We start from the raw sequence: 18757 nt of genomic DNA on the forward strand, positions 1-18757 counted from the left end.
TAACAACAGAAAAACTTTTAAATTCAAGTTTAAACAAAGAAGTTTCGAACTCAGCTGATTTTAGAAAACTAAGATAGATAAGAAACTTTTATCTTGATGCGTTTTCTCGAGTTGGGAAAAGTTTAAAATGAAAATTTTTAGACTTTAATTATACCTTTACTCATAATATAGTAAGTTTAATGTTTTTAAGAATAAACTGACTCTTATTTTCCATAAAATAAAATGCAATTCGGCTTACATTATACTCATTTAAAGATTTTCTAGATTAATTTATTGATAAAGATATTCAAATAATTTTATTGTTATTAGACATTAATATTATATCAAAGCCATAATTTCAAAATTCGTTTGGAAGAAGTCATCTAACTCAAATAAAATAGTTTAATAATTTTAATGTCATTGCTGCAGAGCTAATTTTAAAATTCAAATTTCACTGCGCTTTTTTCGATGTATTCATTAATTAAAACATAAATTAATGTAATAATTTCGAAACCTTAAAATATTAAAATTAATTCCTAAATATTTTCGATTTGGCTAATTTATTCCTGAAAATTAAACTCTGCATTAGATTTTAATACAAATATCAAAGTATTAGAACGTCAGTTTGAAAAGTGTCAATTAATTTCAAACTCTAAATCTGTAACAGAAATTTCACTTCCAGGAAGCAGCTTCAAAATGAAAAACATACCGTACATCGAGAAGCGAAGAGAAGAAATTTTATCCTCTGGCAGATTCTAAAAATTTTTTGAAGTCTTTAGAATCTCTCTGACAATTTCTAAAAAGAATATAACACAAGGAATTTTTTCCAGTTTGATCTGTAGTTAATTAGCCAATAAAAATTAGATAAAAATTTATAATTAATTTGAAGTATTAAATACATTTCTCTTTGCATTTAAATATATTTTTGTTTAGATTGTTGTCCAATAAAGATAAATTTCTTTATAGGTTCAAATAATCCTCGTTCCGAGATTAGTTTAATATGCATTTAAGAAAATTATCAAATAAAATACTCACATTGAAAGTAGAATACCGTTCCCGTGATGACTGCCACTGCTACCACAAGTGCTGCAATAGTCAATAATGTCAACAGCAATTGATTATGCCGCCATCGCGCGAATCTTGTGGACAGAGGTTCCTCTTCCACTTTTTCCGAAGGCCACTCCACGTCAGGAGCCATCAGCACACACCTCACAGAAACTAAGTTAGTAAAACAATAACTGGAGAACTAATCCCTTAACTAGGAAAGAAAAGTAATAGGTTGCTATTTGTCCAGCAATAAGAATAGCTCCAGAAGAAAGAATCATTTAAGTAATGAATACTCAGAGACAAACTTGACATGTCTTTCTTGAAAGTGAATCTCAAAATATACATATATAGAAGTCATCAGTAAATGGTCATCATCTCAAGAGAGCTAAAACCTACTTCGGATGATTTATTCCACGAACTTTTTAGTCTCTTATTTTAAGCAATACTTGAATGTCGTCGGTCAAAACGTATTCTCCACAATGTAAAACTGACGAGAAAAACTGGACGTTTATTTATACTTTCACTATTAGATATTTATGAGTCCATTATTTAATCAAGATATAACTTTATAAATATACTGTAACAACTGCGTGCAGCTCAGAAAAGTTTGATTCTACCGATATCATCACTCACTTGCAAAATTTATTGAAATTATCATATACTTTTAGGTAAAATGTGTAGCCATAGCTAATATATATCGAACTGTACATCCCTTGAAAAGCATTATTCTTGAATTTTAGAGGTGTGTTCTATATTTTTAATATATAAGTTATTTTAATTGTTGCATTTTTATATAAATATTTATACTTCACCTAAAATTCGTGACATTTTCCAGATTACTTATTTAACAGTAATTAGCATTACCACGAAAAATACTTTAATTCTCTTTTTACGATGAAGTTTTTATAAACTCAGTGTTTAAAAACTTCTTCTTTTGTGCATTCACCGCAAAGTTTTGCCACAGCACAAAAAAAGTAAGGTTTACTTTGTCCAGTTTAGCAGAGCGTTTCTTTGTAGTAAATCCGGCGGAAAAATCGTGAACTCCCGAAACTTGCAGGAGGTCTTAATTTCGTCACCACTCGGTGTAAGTCGGAGGGAGGCGAGTGTTGTTCCCAAAGACCATGCACGTCTTGACGAAACAAGCTTTTCGCGCATGTCAGTGAATTTTTGTCCCTTGGAAGTTTCATCACGTCTTCGATACGCGTGCTGCCATCTATTAACATCCGCAGACAATATTTACCGGCCAGCGGAAAATGAGGGTAAGTAGATCCGCGTGCGGAATTTCTAATGGGGAACTCGAGATTGTGCGTTCTTTTATTTTATTTATTCATTTTTTCAGACTTACGACATTTTGCAAACAGGTTGCTAAAAACGCACTGAGAATTAATGAACTATTCTGCAGTTTATTTTGTGCTGAGGATTTTCGGATTTTATAAAATGAGTCTGGTTAACCATTCGCTTCCTGAAAGTGCTAACTTCATGAATAAATAACAAAATGTATTATGAACTAATGTGCTGAATGAAAAGAACAATCATTTTATAAATAATACATAAGATTAATTTTGGGGTTAAACGCAATGAACACGTTTCCGTTATTTAATATTTATAACTTAGAGTGTGGAAAATATACATATATAATTTCCCCAAAAAAGCAAGATAGTATTTTCCGGAATGAAGTCTTTATGCGTAATTTTCAAAGCAACCAATGAGTCACAGCACTTGAAAAATATTAGAAAATATTTAAGCATTTAATTTAGTTGATAGGTATATTTCTGTGAGCGAAAAAAGGAAAGAATTTGCCAATGACCATTTCACAAATCGATTAAGAATATACGACATCAAGCACCATACGGAGTATATTTTGTATACAAATCCCTTACCTTCCTTTTATTATTAAATTTTATAAACGGATGCGTTTGAGCGTACTAAATGTTTTTCAAGAACCCACGAAAGTAATATTTTCCACTGCTGAATATTAATTTAAACAGATTTCTAAGTACACTAAGCCTCATCAACAATTTAATCCCGTAACTTAAATAAATTGTTATAAATTCTTTCCAAGAGCCAAAATATTTCCAATTGTCGACTGAAAAAGGAGAGAGAGTCACCCACACGGTATGGTGGTCAGAGGAGCATACTGCTGTACCGAAGGGCCCGGGTTCAGATCCCGGAGAAGACATGGATATTTGTAAATGTATAGTGTCGATGCGGCATGGCATCACTCTAAATATGCGGCGAGCCGAAAGCCGTCTCGTGTGTATTGGTGGGAGAGGAGAGGGGGAAGAGGGAGCTCGAAACTGAGGTGGAAGATAAGTCCAATCTCTTTTTGCAGTGTGCTCCTGGCTAACCATTGTTCCATTTAATATGGAAAAGACAACAACAACAAGAGAGAGAAAAAATTATTTCGATCAGTAGTTAAAGAAGATTAAAGTTACCTTTGGATTTCCCTAAAATCAAATTTTTATTTATATTGAATAATTGCGTGCAAGAAATAATTGGTGACATTTAGCCGAGCAAACACATTTTTAAACATTTATTTTGACTTATTCGTTTAACTAATTTCTTACGTTATTAAGCAGTATACGTTGCAGATAATTATTTCTCTCTAGTCACATTGCAAATTCAGTCGCAGGAGAAGTTGCATATCTTGCACTGTAAATACAGTTCATATAACCACTTCTGAAAAGATTCACTGTGTTTTAAAATCTAATCCGGAAACTTAAAAATGCTATAATAATATCTTGCATATGTGATTTATGATTTCATATTTGCAGCAGATGCCTCTCAGCTTAAAAATATATTTGAAGTCTACAAGTGGAATTTTTTTGCAAGAGACCCATTTACTGCTTATTCTGTTTCTGTCCGTTGTGGAAATAGATGATGAAACCTTTTAATAAGTTACTTCTGATATTGATGCATTTGATAGTGACTTTGAAACACTGATTTTTTAGATATCACAGATAATGAGTTTAGGTGACATTTGTAATCGTATTAAATATGAAGGAACTGCACTGCAGCTTACAGTGAAGAAGATATACTTCAGGTTTTGGCAAGCAACTGCTGTGGTAGATTTCAACTAAATTTCTTTACATATTGTTTGGGAAAATTCATAGACCAATAAAAATGATTCAAGTCGGAGCTCTTTCATTGTAAGTTAGTTTAACTAACATATTTTGTATCGTTTTTGTCATAACGTTAAAAATAGTCATAAGAGTTGTCTGAAAAGTTAATATATTTTCATTTGTTTGACAAAAAGTAACTATTTTAGATGATTTATATAAATAATAAACAACCCATAAACGGATAAATAATTCGTGACGTTTTTTTTTTGGAACTTAAAAACGTTTTTTCCATCTTCCAAGCCTATAAACTTTATGAGCAAAAATATTATATATCTTAGTAATTTTTTACCTATATCTTACGCAATAGTTTGGTACCGGAACTGCTTATTCTGCTACATCTCAAGCCCAGAAGAATTTTTAAGTCTTTAACTCGCATTGTAGAGAGCTCAAAATCATCGAACATAATTAATAATAAGAAATAAACATTTAACAAATGAGTATAGCTCAAATATTTTTCTGAATAATGTAAAAATATAAATTCGAATTCCAAAAATAAGACACATACTAATTAATTTCCTTTACTATTATTCTGTTCTCTTAAGCAGCTTCAATATTTACGGATATAAGTTTAGTTTTTAAATATCTTTAAACTGAACATACATAAAAACCTACTGTATATTATTAATAAAGTTTTATCACAACATATATTTGCCTAGCGATCACAGAAAAAAGTGAAATTTCACGAAATGTTTCCTTTAGTTTTCACTAAAAAATTTACTTTAATACTTCAAGAGCCTGTGGTAGGAAACAACATATGCAAAAGAGTAACACAAATAATTATTACGTAACTAATAAAATAGTACCTTTTATATTTTTCTTTAACATTTAAGCTTCTATTTCGTCAGCTGAAACCGAAAGTCAAGAATCTACGAAAACATTGCTTAAAGACAAATATATTTAAAGGCTTCTTGCGTATTAAATTTCCTTTACATTAAGTTTTCGGAAGGAGAAAAATAAAAAGTCTGTATTGCCCTTTCTGAAATCCCAACCATTGAACCCAGGATTTCTAGTCAAAAATGCACCACTAGAACACGCTTATAAGGCGATGATAATTTCTTAAATTCTCCTGTACTTAAAGAATGACTAAAGTGACACACCATCCAGGTGTTCTCCTCCAGGAACCAACCCCACCTAAGCGACAATATCCTGGTGGTGACGAATTATCGACTACCATATTTTAGTCCGCCATACTAGTGTTAGAATTTTACAGACCGAGACGTACTACAAAACATGAACAGAGGAAGGCGATAATTCCTTATACAGTAAAATATCAAAACTTGACATAAAAATGGATGTAAATTCAAAAAGTAAAAGGTGCAGATTCATATATTTAGTTTACTTTCTACGATTTATAAAACAATTTTAGTAACACCGAGATTAAGATGTCTGATGATATTTTGAAATATTACACATTACATGAAAATTTTCTTCATTAAGTAACACGTTAAAAATTTTTTAAAGCTATTTCTTCTTAGAAACTGATTATCGGTACAAAATGATAACGGAGCTTGATTTTATGTCAGTTTGAAAATTATATTTTCTGCTAAAGCTAGCGTAAAAAATAAAGAGTTCAAAATTCTGATCCAGAAAAGTTCAAAGTTCTGATTTCAGAAGAGAATTTTCTTGCATTAAATTTCATTTCTTGTAAATTCTAATGAATAATAAAATTATTTAAACGTGAAAATAATCCTTCAGTTTAGCAAAAATTAAAAAAAAAATAATAGGAAAAACAGCAGATTCATTCAACATTCGAAAAACATTTTGATATTCAAGAAGACTTGCAAAATTAAATTCGCAAAACTGACCGTTAAATTAGCATTAGATAAAATTGTAATAGTAAATACTAATGCTACCATAAAATAAAAAATATTTTACTTAAATTTATGAAACATAAATATCAGAATTCATAAGAAATTTGATTAGCAATGAAAATTTGTCCTTAGCAAAAATTATTTTACTAGTATACTATCTAGTTTCTTATTAGCAGCGAGGAACAAACAAGGGTTCAAAGAAGCCCAAATACCCCTGCCAATCATGTCCTCTCTGTCTTGTCTATACTCTTTCTTTCATCTACTGTTTTGGATTTCATCTGACAGCTTTATTAATGCAGAAAATTTTTCGAAGATTATTCCACGGGCACTCTCACTGCAATAGAATGAACCTCTATTCTATAATAAATGATTAATTTAACCCGTAATAGGTGTTTTTCTTCGACTTTCGTTAAATGTTAAAATAAAATAAAAAATAACTGTATTAAACTCTTGCATAATTTATTAGTTCTAAGAAATTAATTAAAAATAATAATTTCTGCAAATATGAATTAATTTATTTATCTTATATAAACAGCATATATTAAAGTCTGAATTACATTTTAAACGTTAAAAGCTTTTACTCAAATTTTATTATACAGCATACATTAAATTCACTTTTAACTCATTATTTATTAAATAAATTAAAATTTAATACCACAGTATGTCTGATAAATTATAAATAAATTATTAATTATACAACATTCTTTTTTTTAAATATATTAAAAAGGAATGCGAGATAATGTTCATTGCTGAAGCATATGCCACTTATACGGTATAGTGGTTAGAGGAGTCTCTTGCGATACCGAAGGCCCCGGGTTCGAACCCCGGAGAAGTCATGGCTGTAATTGTCCGTCACTGCATAGGACGTAACGGTGGCCCACCTATTAGATGCTTCCACAATAAAGTGGCCACCACTTCCGGCCTTAATTGTGGCCAAATCTAAGTCGGCTAACTGCCCGTCAATGGGAAAAAATCTGTTATAACATACACAGTTTGCTGTATTTCGCATTTTTCAGGAGTGTGATTAATATAGTAATTATGTAATACCTCTCTGTTTCTTGATTAAAGATAGACTCTTTCTGAGGTTTTCTCCCTTGCAATTTTAAACCATTTTACCAAAAACAAAAGTGCTCTGTAATCATACAATTTTAACCTCTTTATCCAGCGCGATCTTTGTTTTTGCTTTCCCAGTCATTTAGCACGTCTTGACTATAAGTCATTAAACACTCTTGCCACAACTTTCTGTTTTCCTTCGGTAATGCAGGTAACAAAAACAATCTGTGATGATTTATTTGTGAATGAAGCAGAAATAAAATAAAGGTTTTACGGTTAGGGATAAGATTAAGAATTTATGCATTCTGCCGAATTCTATTCTTCCAACAGAAGCATAATACACATCCAAATGTAGATTTTTCAGTGGAGAGTTATTAAACACTAAGTACGTGGTATACCAAAGCAAGCATAATTTGAAAGACCTGTGAGGTTCTTTGCTTTAGCTAAACAGTTATTTCATCTTTTCGTTTTCATTCTTACTGTTAATTCTCTGTTCCGTTCTCCATCCAGAACTCAAACTTAGTTCGCCTGTATTTAAGGTGAGGTTTTGCGATTGTAAAATAGAGCGTGTTCTCTGTCTCGAGGCTATGTTAGAAGTTTCATAGATTTGCAGTCTTTGGCCTTGCATTGTAATTGCCTATAGTTGAATTTCACGCTGGCTAATTTTTGAGCCAACTTCGTGCTAAACTAATTCTTGTAGCCTTCTGATACTAGCTTACTTGAAATTAAATTTTACATTTGACTTCTGTTGCTTTAAATTATCTTCCCAAAAGTGGTTGGCTGCGTGGTAAGCATAAAGTGTGCCTCTGTTTGTATTTAGTTTTAAATAAAGGATCTTTTATAGCCTTTTCATGTTTGAGTTATTAGAGAAAGCGATAATTCGCTTAACGTCTACCAAGAGTTTGGATACTTTTGATGTTTGCAAAACGCACTAAAACGAACCAAACCAATGAGATATATTGGTTTGAGATACCAAACCAATGAGATGAGATACCAAACCAATGAGATGGTTTGGCGCGCAAAATGGACCAAACCAATGAGATATATATTTTTAAATAATTCAATGAAGAGGATTCAGAAGATTATAAATCTCAGTGCAAGCAGGAAGTTGTCAATGATCAAATGGGAGTTGTCGATTCTTACATCAGATCAAAAGCAGCGACATTTGGAATAATGTACTTAAAAGCCTATTCTTTCCAGAAATAAGTAAGAGAGAGAGTCATGGGAAATTGTCGTACCCTTATGGTGCACTCGTTCTTCCGAATAATTATCTCTGAAACTCCTGGGCAGAGAGAGAAAGCAATCTATCCCAATTTTTCTCTGTGGTTCTTAGCATGCGTTACGAAGTAATTTATGCTGCAGTCAAACGATATATTTTCCTACGAAAAAATGCAGATAAAGACATAACTCGTAAAATGTCTGGCTTTCATAGATTCGCAATAAATATTTATGTAGAGATGGGTATTCGCCGCGTCCTCGGTTAAACTGCATGATATCCGCAGATTTTTTTGTGCGTATAAAAGCATTTATGGTAAATTATGTTGTTCAGAATGTATAGTAATATATCTTATTTAAGCTGTAAGCGAAACTGCATATACTTTCTGAATTAATGCTTCGTAACAGAATCAATATTTATTTAATAGACACTATGTCGAGTGTAACTTTTATTTTAAAATATGGAAAAAAATCTGAAAGCTTTCAGGTTTTTAGATTACTCCCGTAGAGCGTTTTTTTAACGTTTTTTGTGGTTACTTTTATTTATTAAATATCATGTTTTTCTCACTTAAACCATATAAAATTCAGTTCAACAGCAATATTACAAAATATTTTAAAACAGCACATCTTCAGAGTTTCCGATAGACAGTCTCGCGCCCTGGAGATAAAAATGTATTTTTTCCGTACAGTTTTGCCATTATTCGCTTTGAAATCGTTGAGTTTGTTAATTGTTTGTTAATTAACAAAATATGAAATAGATAATAAAACAAATCTCAAATTAGGGCTTTCAGGTGCCCATGTTCGGGTGGAGGATTACGTTATTCAAAATCTGATGGCTCTAGGTGTCGTCTTTTCTAAACAAAGCAAGAAAAATAAATACATTAATCCAGATTTAATTTATTTAAATATGATACAGGGCGATAATATTTGGTAACAATAATTTGAAAAGTGATTCGCCGATTGCAATGAAACGCCACAAAATACCGAGACCAATAGCCTTTCTGAGCTACCGCCTCTTTGGGCTAATGATTGTTTTATTTTCCCAACATTTAAGAATGAGATATGTTTATCAGTATTTAAAACTTTACTTTTTACTTTTACTGTGAATAAGTAATAAAATTCGTTGATATTTTTAAACAGGTTTGTTTCCTGTAAGCATATTATATACTCATGTGTGTGTGTATTTGATTATGGCAAAGCACACTAGGGCTATTTGCCTAAGGGGAGGAATGCCTTCGTGGAGGACTTTCTAAAGGGAACTGGCTCGTATACACGTTACACATGGGGAAAACCACGAAAACGCCCATGCAGCCATCCCGTTAGCGGGATTCGAACCTCGGACCGAACTACCAGTGTTCAGCGACTTTATCGCTTGACCGCTGGTGAGTCTATTATATACTCATGAAGGTAGCAGCCAATTTGCACACTATACATTCATGAGGAAATAACAAAACAAACAATGAGTTACTTTTGTACTTAAGCATAATATACAGTAATTTTAATAACTGGACCTCAAGCGAAAGAATTCCGAAATAAAACAGCATAACTCAAGATTAACTACTGCATTTTTCAAGCACTTATATTAAGATTAAATTTAGATCTAGCTATAAAGTAGCTAATACACATTTTAACCTGCAATCAAGTTCTTTTGTTGCGAACTTAAATGGATGAAACTGCTGCCGTCAGAAATTTAAAGTATTCCAAATTTCATTGCCGTGAGGAAGGAAGCTTTTGTTTTATGAGGAAAATCCTTTTTCCTAATGCTTTATGCCTGCTATCTCGTGAATTCTTAAAGCTCTTAGCTTTGCATACATTTTATCTTACTTTATGGTATTTCCTTTACTTTTTTCCCTTAGAAATGAGTATTTATATATAATCGAAATTTCCTGAAAGTTTGAATAGTACAAAATAACTCTTTATGTCACAGTTTCCAAGATCTGATGAATATACTATTTACTTATGAAGAATCATAGGAACTTTATCCTATAAATAATTATTTATAAGGAATTCATAAAACAACTGGAAGCGTTCCTACTAATATCTATGTTTTTCTCAGACAGCAGGATTTTATAAATAATATTTTTTTATGAAACACGATAGATCTAATTTATAAAAGTGTAAGTGGCATTTCTCTGGCTACTGGTGAATACATATCGGACACAGGCAACAGCGCAGGGGAAAAAATCTCAGTAAAGAAATGTCAGAGAAAAGAAAGCAAGGAGAAACATCTCAGTTCTAAAACATAGTGGTATAAAACATCATCGCAAAAAATAAAGCGATGTAAAGACTTCGTAGTTTTTAAAAAATTGTCGTACAAAATTTCGAGGGCAAAAATAAAGCACCTACGAATAATAAGAGGATGACAACAATGATAGCATAAATTTAAAGCCTGAAATGAAAAGTAAGTGAACTTTTTGTAATGACTTGTGAACACCAGAAGAAATATTTATAACTTCATATTTCATGATTCTGTACATATTTATATTTATTCATGGATCTGCATCACATTCATATATTCTTTTTCATATATATATTTCCATATTTCATGGTTCTGTAATAGCTAATGAAATTTTACTTAAAAATAAAGAAAAGAAACAGGCATTCAAAACCGGGAAGAAACCTACAGCAGTAAATGTAATTTTATCAGCCTTCTCAGGTCTCCTTTAAGTGGGAAAGAATGTAAAAACTTTTCTGCTTCCTTACCGTGTGTATTCGTGATATAATTGGAAGGACAGGAGCTTCGGGGTTCGAATACCGAATAGGGAAACTGCAAATTTTTCTTCTTTCTTGTTCTGATAAATATTTAATCCCGCTACACATAGGCTTTCAAGTAACTTTCTTTTTAATGTCCTAGATATGAGACATCATTGCCGAAAACGGAGCAAGATTTATTTTCTTTCTCTCTTAAATAATTCTAATGTAAGAAGTAGAATTAGTGGTATTAAGTAATTCTACTGAACAGTAAAATTAGTAAGTAATTCTACAATAGCAGATTATTCTGTTAAGTAATTCTGCTGTAAACTCAAACAATGATAAAAATATTATTTATGATTTAATTATACAAGTAAACATGCTTAAATTTATTGGCACCTTAATAATAAAATCCATTCGTCAAACTACCTGTTCCTTTTTTTTATTCGTGTCCTTTAGAAATTTTCGTTTAATTGAATTTAATTTTCTCTGGAAATGCATATTTTCTAAATGCATATCCAATTTCTCTTTTCAATTAAATATTCAGTTATACTAATTACTTGCATTCACATAAGATGCTTTGTTGATACGAATATTATCCAATTATCTGAAAGCACAAAATTATTCCTTCAAGTACCCACTGGCTTAAAAAGAAAAATAATGCTTATTAGAATTTTTAAATTGCTTCGCTATTTCTTAAGAAGCGGTTGCATATGATACTCTTCTGCTAAATGAATTTTTTAATTAAATTTTAAAGGAAAATTAAATTACAAACAAACAATGGTACCTTTCCGTTTCGCCGGCGCAAATCTCGCCAAGCAGACTTTGTTGGCGACAACATACAGTATACACATAAAGAATGTTAATTCTAAGAATTTTTTTTATTTTAAAGGCATAAACATTTTAATATGGTTTAAAATTTTGTAAAAAGCCAATAAATAAAGACATTAAATTTGTAAAAAGACATTAATTTAAGAACTTACTATGATTTCATGGTTCAAAATCCTGATTCGCCGGTTCGTATCACGTGACCCCAAGTGATCTCATCTCACTTAAACTACGCTACTAAAATCTAATTCTCTCAGTAATTATCTACATTAATTTCAAGTTAAATCTTAATTTGGAATACAAGTTTAAATGCAAGAATTATTTCAATTCGTACGAATAGCTTACTCAGAAATTATGTAAAACCGCAGTGCTTTACTTCGCTAGTGCATTCTCATTAAAATTGATGAATTTAACACTTGATTTCGCCTTCGGATGAGCGGTGTAATTGCGTTCTAATTGACTTAATTACCGTGAATTGTCTTAGGGGATAAAATTTAAATATCGTGTAAAAATTCTATATTATTGTATGCCAGTATTGAAAGAAACAATCTGATAAGAAATGGCTTCAACTTGTTTTGAAACTGAGGCGTAAAAGGTTACCAGCGAAGATATTCCGTCTGGCATCAGTTAAACCAATATTGGCGACTTTATCGTTTGCGCCGGCAAAACGGAAAAGTACCCAAACAATTTTTTAGTTCAAATATATTTTTTACACTTGCTTATTTTCTGACAAAATACGGAAAACGTTTTCTTCCTGTTTTAAATGCGATTTAGTGATTGCTTGAAAGATCAAAAACAAACCACAGTTTTTTACAATATGGCATTTAGGGAGTTCTGAAAACCAAACTAAAACTTCCAACTCAGAAGATACGAATATTTTTCTAACTAAACTGATTCGAAGTTCGAATCCCTCGAACGGGCTGGCTGCGTGGGCGCTTCCGTGGTTTTTCCCATGTGTAACATGTATACGAGCCAGTTTCCCTTAGAAAGTCTTCCACGTGGCATCCCTCCCTTAGTCAAATAGCCCTCAAGGCTTTTCCGTAATTACATAAAGCAAACCAAACTAGAATCTTTTTCTCCTTTTTAAAATAGGAAACAGGAAGGATCAGCTGAGCTGTCGCCAGAGTTCGAACGCCGGATGTTCGGAATGTTAGCCCAACACTTGCTGCCAATTATGCAACGAAGACATGGATTGAGGAAAAAGAAAATACCTTATATATTTTCCTTAGTTTCTGGTTTTACTGAAACTGTTGCTAGTTTTGCAATCAAATTAGCTTTTTGTCATTATTAATTAAGCTAATGAAATGATGACAGATTACCATAAGGGTGTAATCTATACATACTGTCTTAATCTCCCTTACACCATATCTATTATTGTTTTGAAAAGCGGAACTGAAGTTGACGTACAATAATTTACACAATACATGAAATCATAAAAAGCTATTTTAAAAGCTTTTTATGAAAGAAAGAACATAACAACATAAAGTTTTTAAAAAACAGCTGAAAAGAACAAAAGAATAGTTAATACTTAATTTACTGTCATTTTTAAACTACAGTTTACATGTAAAGTAAAAACTCAGGTAAAATATTTTGATACCCTGGTTTTTAATTAATCGAGTACTTTCGATTAAAAATGTAAATAAAATAAATGAATACTTCCAAATGAATTCGTAATGAATCCAAAATTTCATTAAATTAGGAGGTTCTGTCTAAAAGTACTGCATAAATTACATATACTGTATAATATACACTGCGTAAATTACATACTTCAGTATCTTTTTTTTATTTTTTGATAATGATATTTTTTAAATATTTGCATGATAATATAATACGATATAGTACAATATACATAATACATTATACATATTCTAAATATACTACTGCCATTAATACATCCTAAATTAATTACTGGCATTAATAATTAATATTTAGCATAATATTACTGTTATTAATTTTATGCTTACTGGTGCCCAAGTGTTACAATACTGTTGAATGTGAGTAATTGTACCGTTTTCGAATCCTGGAGAAAGGCTAGACTTTTCCACTTTCGGTTTGGTTTAAGAATGGCAAAGCACACTCTGCCTAGGGTTGTATTCAAGTTACGCATGCGGAGAGGTAATAAAACATCCCTTCAGCTAGCCGTTCGGCGGGGTTTGAACTCTTCAATTTTATGACTCGGGCCTTTGCTGAAAGAAACGATTTCGTAGTTGCCTAAACGTGTGACATAAATTAGATTCAATTTCCCATAGACGTGACCGTAGGTCGTCTATGAAGTGCTTTCTCCCTTAGACAAAAGCCCTTGTGTGTTTTGTTCCGATCTACTAAACGAATCATCTTTAATAATTATTATAAAAACAAAGAGAAATATCAGGTATTTTCATGAAATATTTCGCAGTTGATATGTACAATAGATTTTAGAACCATTTGTTCTGTTTTGTTTGAGTATGTGGATAATAACTGGTTAATATATAAACGAAGCTATTTGTAAAATCAATATACAGACATATCTAAATGTACAGACAGCTCTTATTGCATCAGCCTGTGTTGTCCACTGTTCCCAGTAGTTTTAAATGGTGAATTATAATGTATTAAAATCAAAAAGTGCAGGGATTTGTTAGGGTTATTACAATTTTGTCCTTTTATTTCTATGATAAATATAATCTAATATGAAAATGCAGTACTTAATGCCTGAAAATAAATATCTAGTTAGCAAACATTCTGTAAAGTTTTAGAATAAATGTTGTAGCGTTTTAAGATAAATGATTTACTTGAAAATGCCTTTTTTTCCCTTTAAGTTGAAAAGCGAATATCCGAACTTATCCTTTTAATTCCGATAAAAAGGGCAATATTGTAAAAAAAATTACAGGTTCGCATAATGCTAAACTTCAGGCAATCCAGATTCCAAGATTCAATCCAGACGGGTGTATGTACATCGCATAACTCAAAAGGCCGTAGAACGTGCAAATATTTTATACGGAACTGCTATAATATCTAGTTGTGCTCCTCTCTATTTTGTTGCAATAGGCCGCACCAAACGTATTGTTGCGTTCGTGGATTTAGAGTGATTGACGATAACACTTGATGAAGAATCAAAACACAATTTATTAGCCAATATTACACAGGAGAGTACCAAAGACAAGTTTACAGTCGTAGAAAAACTACGATAAACACGCTGAAACAATTGGCGACACAGCCTCCAGGCTGCAACGCTGAAGACAGCTTCACAGCGAAGCTTTCGGTCGCTCTTAAGCTAATCTCTGAACACAAAACACTACTACTGAACTCAACATATTCGCGATACTCTCAAGATATTTTTGATACTCTGCACACAAGCAAGCTGTATATAGCTTTTGACCTGCCTTCGAGAACATTCTCGAGAAAGCAGGTAAGAATTCATTCTAAGATGTTGTCGCTCCGTCTATGGCATATCGCCAATTTGGTCGCCATATGTATGATTTCCTCCTAAATCTGGCAACCCTGCCTTTCCTTGCCACTTTCTGGCAACCTTAACCTGCTTTGTGGGGAAGCTATCTTACCGCAGCTGGGCAATTTGTAACAGTATATATGTATACATATATGGCCACTCTCTTACTCGGCTTGGTGATCTATGTTTTTTTTTTTTTTTTTTTTTTTTCTTATATGTTGATAAACTGTGCATTTTCTGTTTTAAAAGTAACTGAATTATGTTGTTCAAATATTCCGGTTAAGGTTTTTAATTAATCCGCAAGCAATAGTTATAGAATTATCAACAATTTAAAAGTGTAAGCTGCGATAGGTCTAACGTGGCTGCTATTTATTTACTCTTAGTAATATAGTGAATTACGTCGCATTATGTACCACCTTTAGTGTCGTTTTGCCCAGTGGGGCTAGAAGTTTAAATATTTTAGCATGGAAAATTTTGCCTTTCTGACCGTTCGTGGATGGCTTGTTTTTCCATAGAAATTCTTATTTTAATTGGAAATTTAACTTATTTTTGTAGCTGTTTTATACTGTATTTGGCGTTTTAGGTTTTTCTGTATTTTACAATTTTTGATGAAGATGTTTTGCGATTTTATGTATTTTTGCTTTGCCGCGAAGTGAGAACTGAATTGATTGGATTAGAAATATATCTCTAATGAAATTCGAGGAAATGATTTTAAATGAAGTGCAGCAAAATTGTGTATAATTTAATAGACCGCATAACGAAATCGTGTGTCATCCACACCTGATATTTACTTCACAAAATTCAGAGACACTTCCACCACGATGCTTAAGAGTAAGATTAATTGATGTTTTCGTATGTTGTTGAAGCATTTAGGTTGAGAAAAACATAAACAGATAATACTGTAATCTTGTCACGTATTTTCACTTTCTTATGGATGGAATATAAGACTAATGTTCAGTTTGTGAGAAGATTAACAATAAGATTGACAGTTTTTGCAGCTAGTTAAAAAAAGGGCGGCGAGTTACTTCGTCTCCAAAGATTTTATGTAAAAAAAAAAAAATTGGAATTCTATGCTTTAGTTGCACAGCTGAGCACATGTATTATTTGAAAAAAAGCTACGATTTGAACAGCGCAACATTCTCCTCAAAGGATTTAGTTTTGGCGTTTTTGAAATTCGATTTCTTTATCGCATTCTAGGATCTATCGGAAAAAGGTAAACATTGAGTACTTTTATTCCGAAAATCATTGGGCAGTAAAAGTTATAAATTCCCATAACAGTCATGTGGTTTTCAAGTATGCATTAATATTCTATTTAAAAATTGGAATGTATATCAGCAGTGACTTCTGTAATGTAATAAATTTCTACCTGCATAAAAACCACAATTCTGAAAAATTCCCATTTTAAATCGTCAAATTTATTTGCATTTTTTTAGATATCGTATTGCATGTTTATTGTTAGTGTATGAAGTGCATTCTCGAAATCATGTATGTTTCAAATATGATTACTGCTGTCCGTGTTCTCAGAACACATAAATTCAACTCTCTGAACGGCATTACTGGCTTAATCCAATCAAGAGATTTCTGTCACATGATATATATTAGCTTATAATCTAATATATTTTGCTTTCTTACTTTGTGAGGTTTATCTATTTATTTCAACTAATAGTTCATTTCAAGTTGAAAACCCTTTCCTATTATTCTCTTTTTCACCCACGCTTTCATGCCAGAATGTAAATGAGAAAGAGAGAGTTTATTCAGATTAAGGCAGAATGAAGTACTAAAGCGCCGTTCCCACTGGGGTTTATCTGAGCTAACGGAGTCATTCCATGTGTCGACTAGCTCCGCTGTGCCTGCAGTTCATATTTTTCAGCTTGCTGCCCTGTGGGGTAAAAGTGGTTTTGGAGGTGGGTCGACTACATTAGTTGTGTTCGTTAGCTCAGATAAAGATTATATTTATCAGATATAGATTTTCCACAGGGCAGCAAGTTGAAAAATCTGAACTGCAGGCATAGCGGAGCTAGTCGACACATGGAACTGACTACGTTAGCTCAGATAAACCCCAGTTGGAATCGCCCTTAAAAGTTACGGAAGTTACGTTTTAGAGGTGTCTGCCTATTCCGGGCCACATTATGCTGTAATTATTAGCGACTTACCTTAGCGCTATTGAGTGTTCCACCCATTAGGCTTGTCTCGACGGCTTACTTCAAATCAGAGTTCTTCCTGCTCCTTTAAGTATTCTGTGAGCCCTTAGGCTGATCTACGCCACCTTGAAATTAGTATTTGTTGCATTATTCTGTTAAGCCAGAAATGAGTGGCTTCTTGCAACCCAAGTTGGGTTATTGTTAATTTTATATTTACATAAAAGGGTTTTATACACCCTTTATCTGATTTCTGGTTTGTTTCAGAAGGCTAGAAGATTAATTCTTCAATAGTCCTTTTTAAAAGTTTATGTTCCCAAAGAGAGACTTTACAACTTTCTTTAATAATGTAAATGTCATCTTGATGAATGTAAGTTCATGAAAAAAAGAGACTAAAAAATGTAATTATACAAATTTAGCTAATAAATGCTGTTTAGGTAGAAGTCTTCAAACAGATCCAAAAGCCCGTGTCACAATTCGTAGTTTAATTGGATGCATTACCTAAAGTTATTATGAAGTTGTAGAACTATTAGGTTTTCCGAAGCTAGAAACGAGAACGATTTGCTATGACATCGTTTGTACCACATACACACTTCTGTTACCTGCTAAAAGTTACCACGCATCGGACGATACAATAATTTTTTGAGTACGTCCTTGCTTAAGCAGCCACCACATTAAGTCAAAAACTGCCAAACGTGATCGAACAATCTGTTATGTGCATATTTCAAACGCTGCAAAATGCATATGGGGTGGCCGCTTTAACAAGATCGAAGCAATTCTGTATATTCTCCTTTTTTTAAGAGCTTAGGAGAAAGGACAACAGCCAGTGAACAGAATTTAAATGGTAATGAATTAACATCAGCTTAATTTTAATTTGAAAACCATAAAGGAGATATTTGGAATTTTCGGGAACGAGAACCACGAAAAAACAGTTAGCCTTCTTCGACTTTCGAACCATTAGATTTTCCATTTCCTAGCCGCACATGTTATATCAGTTACATCACAATAGTTTGCGCATAAAATGCGGTAATTCCTTATAAAGATTCATCTTGAGATAAAATATTACAAGCAAGACTTTAACAAGTACAGATTTTTTACTTTTAAGCTCAAAGTCTTACAATTTATAATAAACAACTTAAAACAGGAGAGAAACAACTAGGTTTTATACTTTGCAATAAATGACTTTACACCCGACATTTTATAAATTATAACGAATACCCTATGAAGAAAATAAACATTCAGTTTCGCAATTTTTAATGAATGATATGAAAGACCAGGAAAAGTACGGAATGAATTATTTGAAACAGAAGGAAAACAGATTCTAAGTTTTACACTCTTCAATCAATGATGAAGATCAAAATGATGCTTTTATCTCCAGAGTATACTTTAGTAACAAATATTTTCGCGCGAAAGTATATGAATGAGATGTATGCCATTTTAAAATAAGTA

General features: G+C 32.1%; 1 protein-coding gene across 2 annotated transcripts in view; it reads right to left on the minus strand.

The window, feature by feature from the left end:
• LOC118182863 (agrin-like) overlaps positions 1-2092 on the minus strand; it is a 1858472-nt gene extending 1856380 nt beyond the window's left edge. For both annotated transcript variants that reach the window (XM_085810649.1, XM_085810648.1), the window contains exon 1: positions 1015-2092. In XM_085810649.1, coding sequence (XP_085666775.1) covers positions 1015-1177 — 163 coding nt within the window. In that variant the 5' untranslated portion in view covers positions 1178-2092. The remainder of the gene's footprint in view (positions 1-1014) is intronic.
• Positions 2093-18757: the final 16665 nt, after the last annotated feature.

The sequence above is a fragment of the Stegodyphus dumicola genome, chromosome 2 (genome assembly GCF_044657685.1).
Source record: "Stegodyphus dumicola isolate Sdum_Otavi_A_Nest chromosome 2, ASM4465768v1".
NCBI lineage: Eukaryota > Metazoa > Arthropoda > Arachnida > Araneae > Eresidae > Stegodyphus > Stegodyphus dumicola.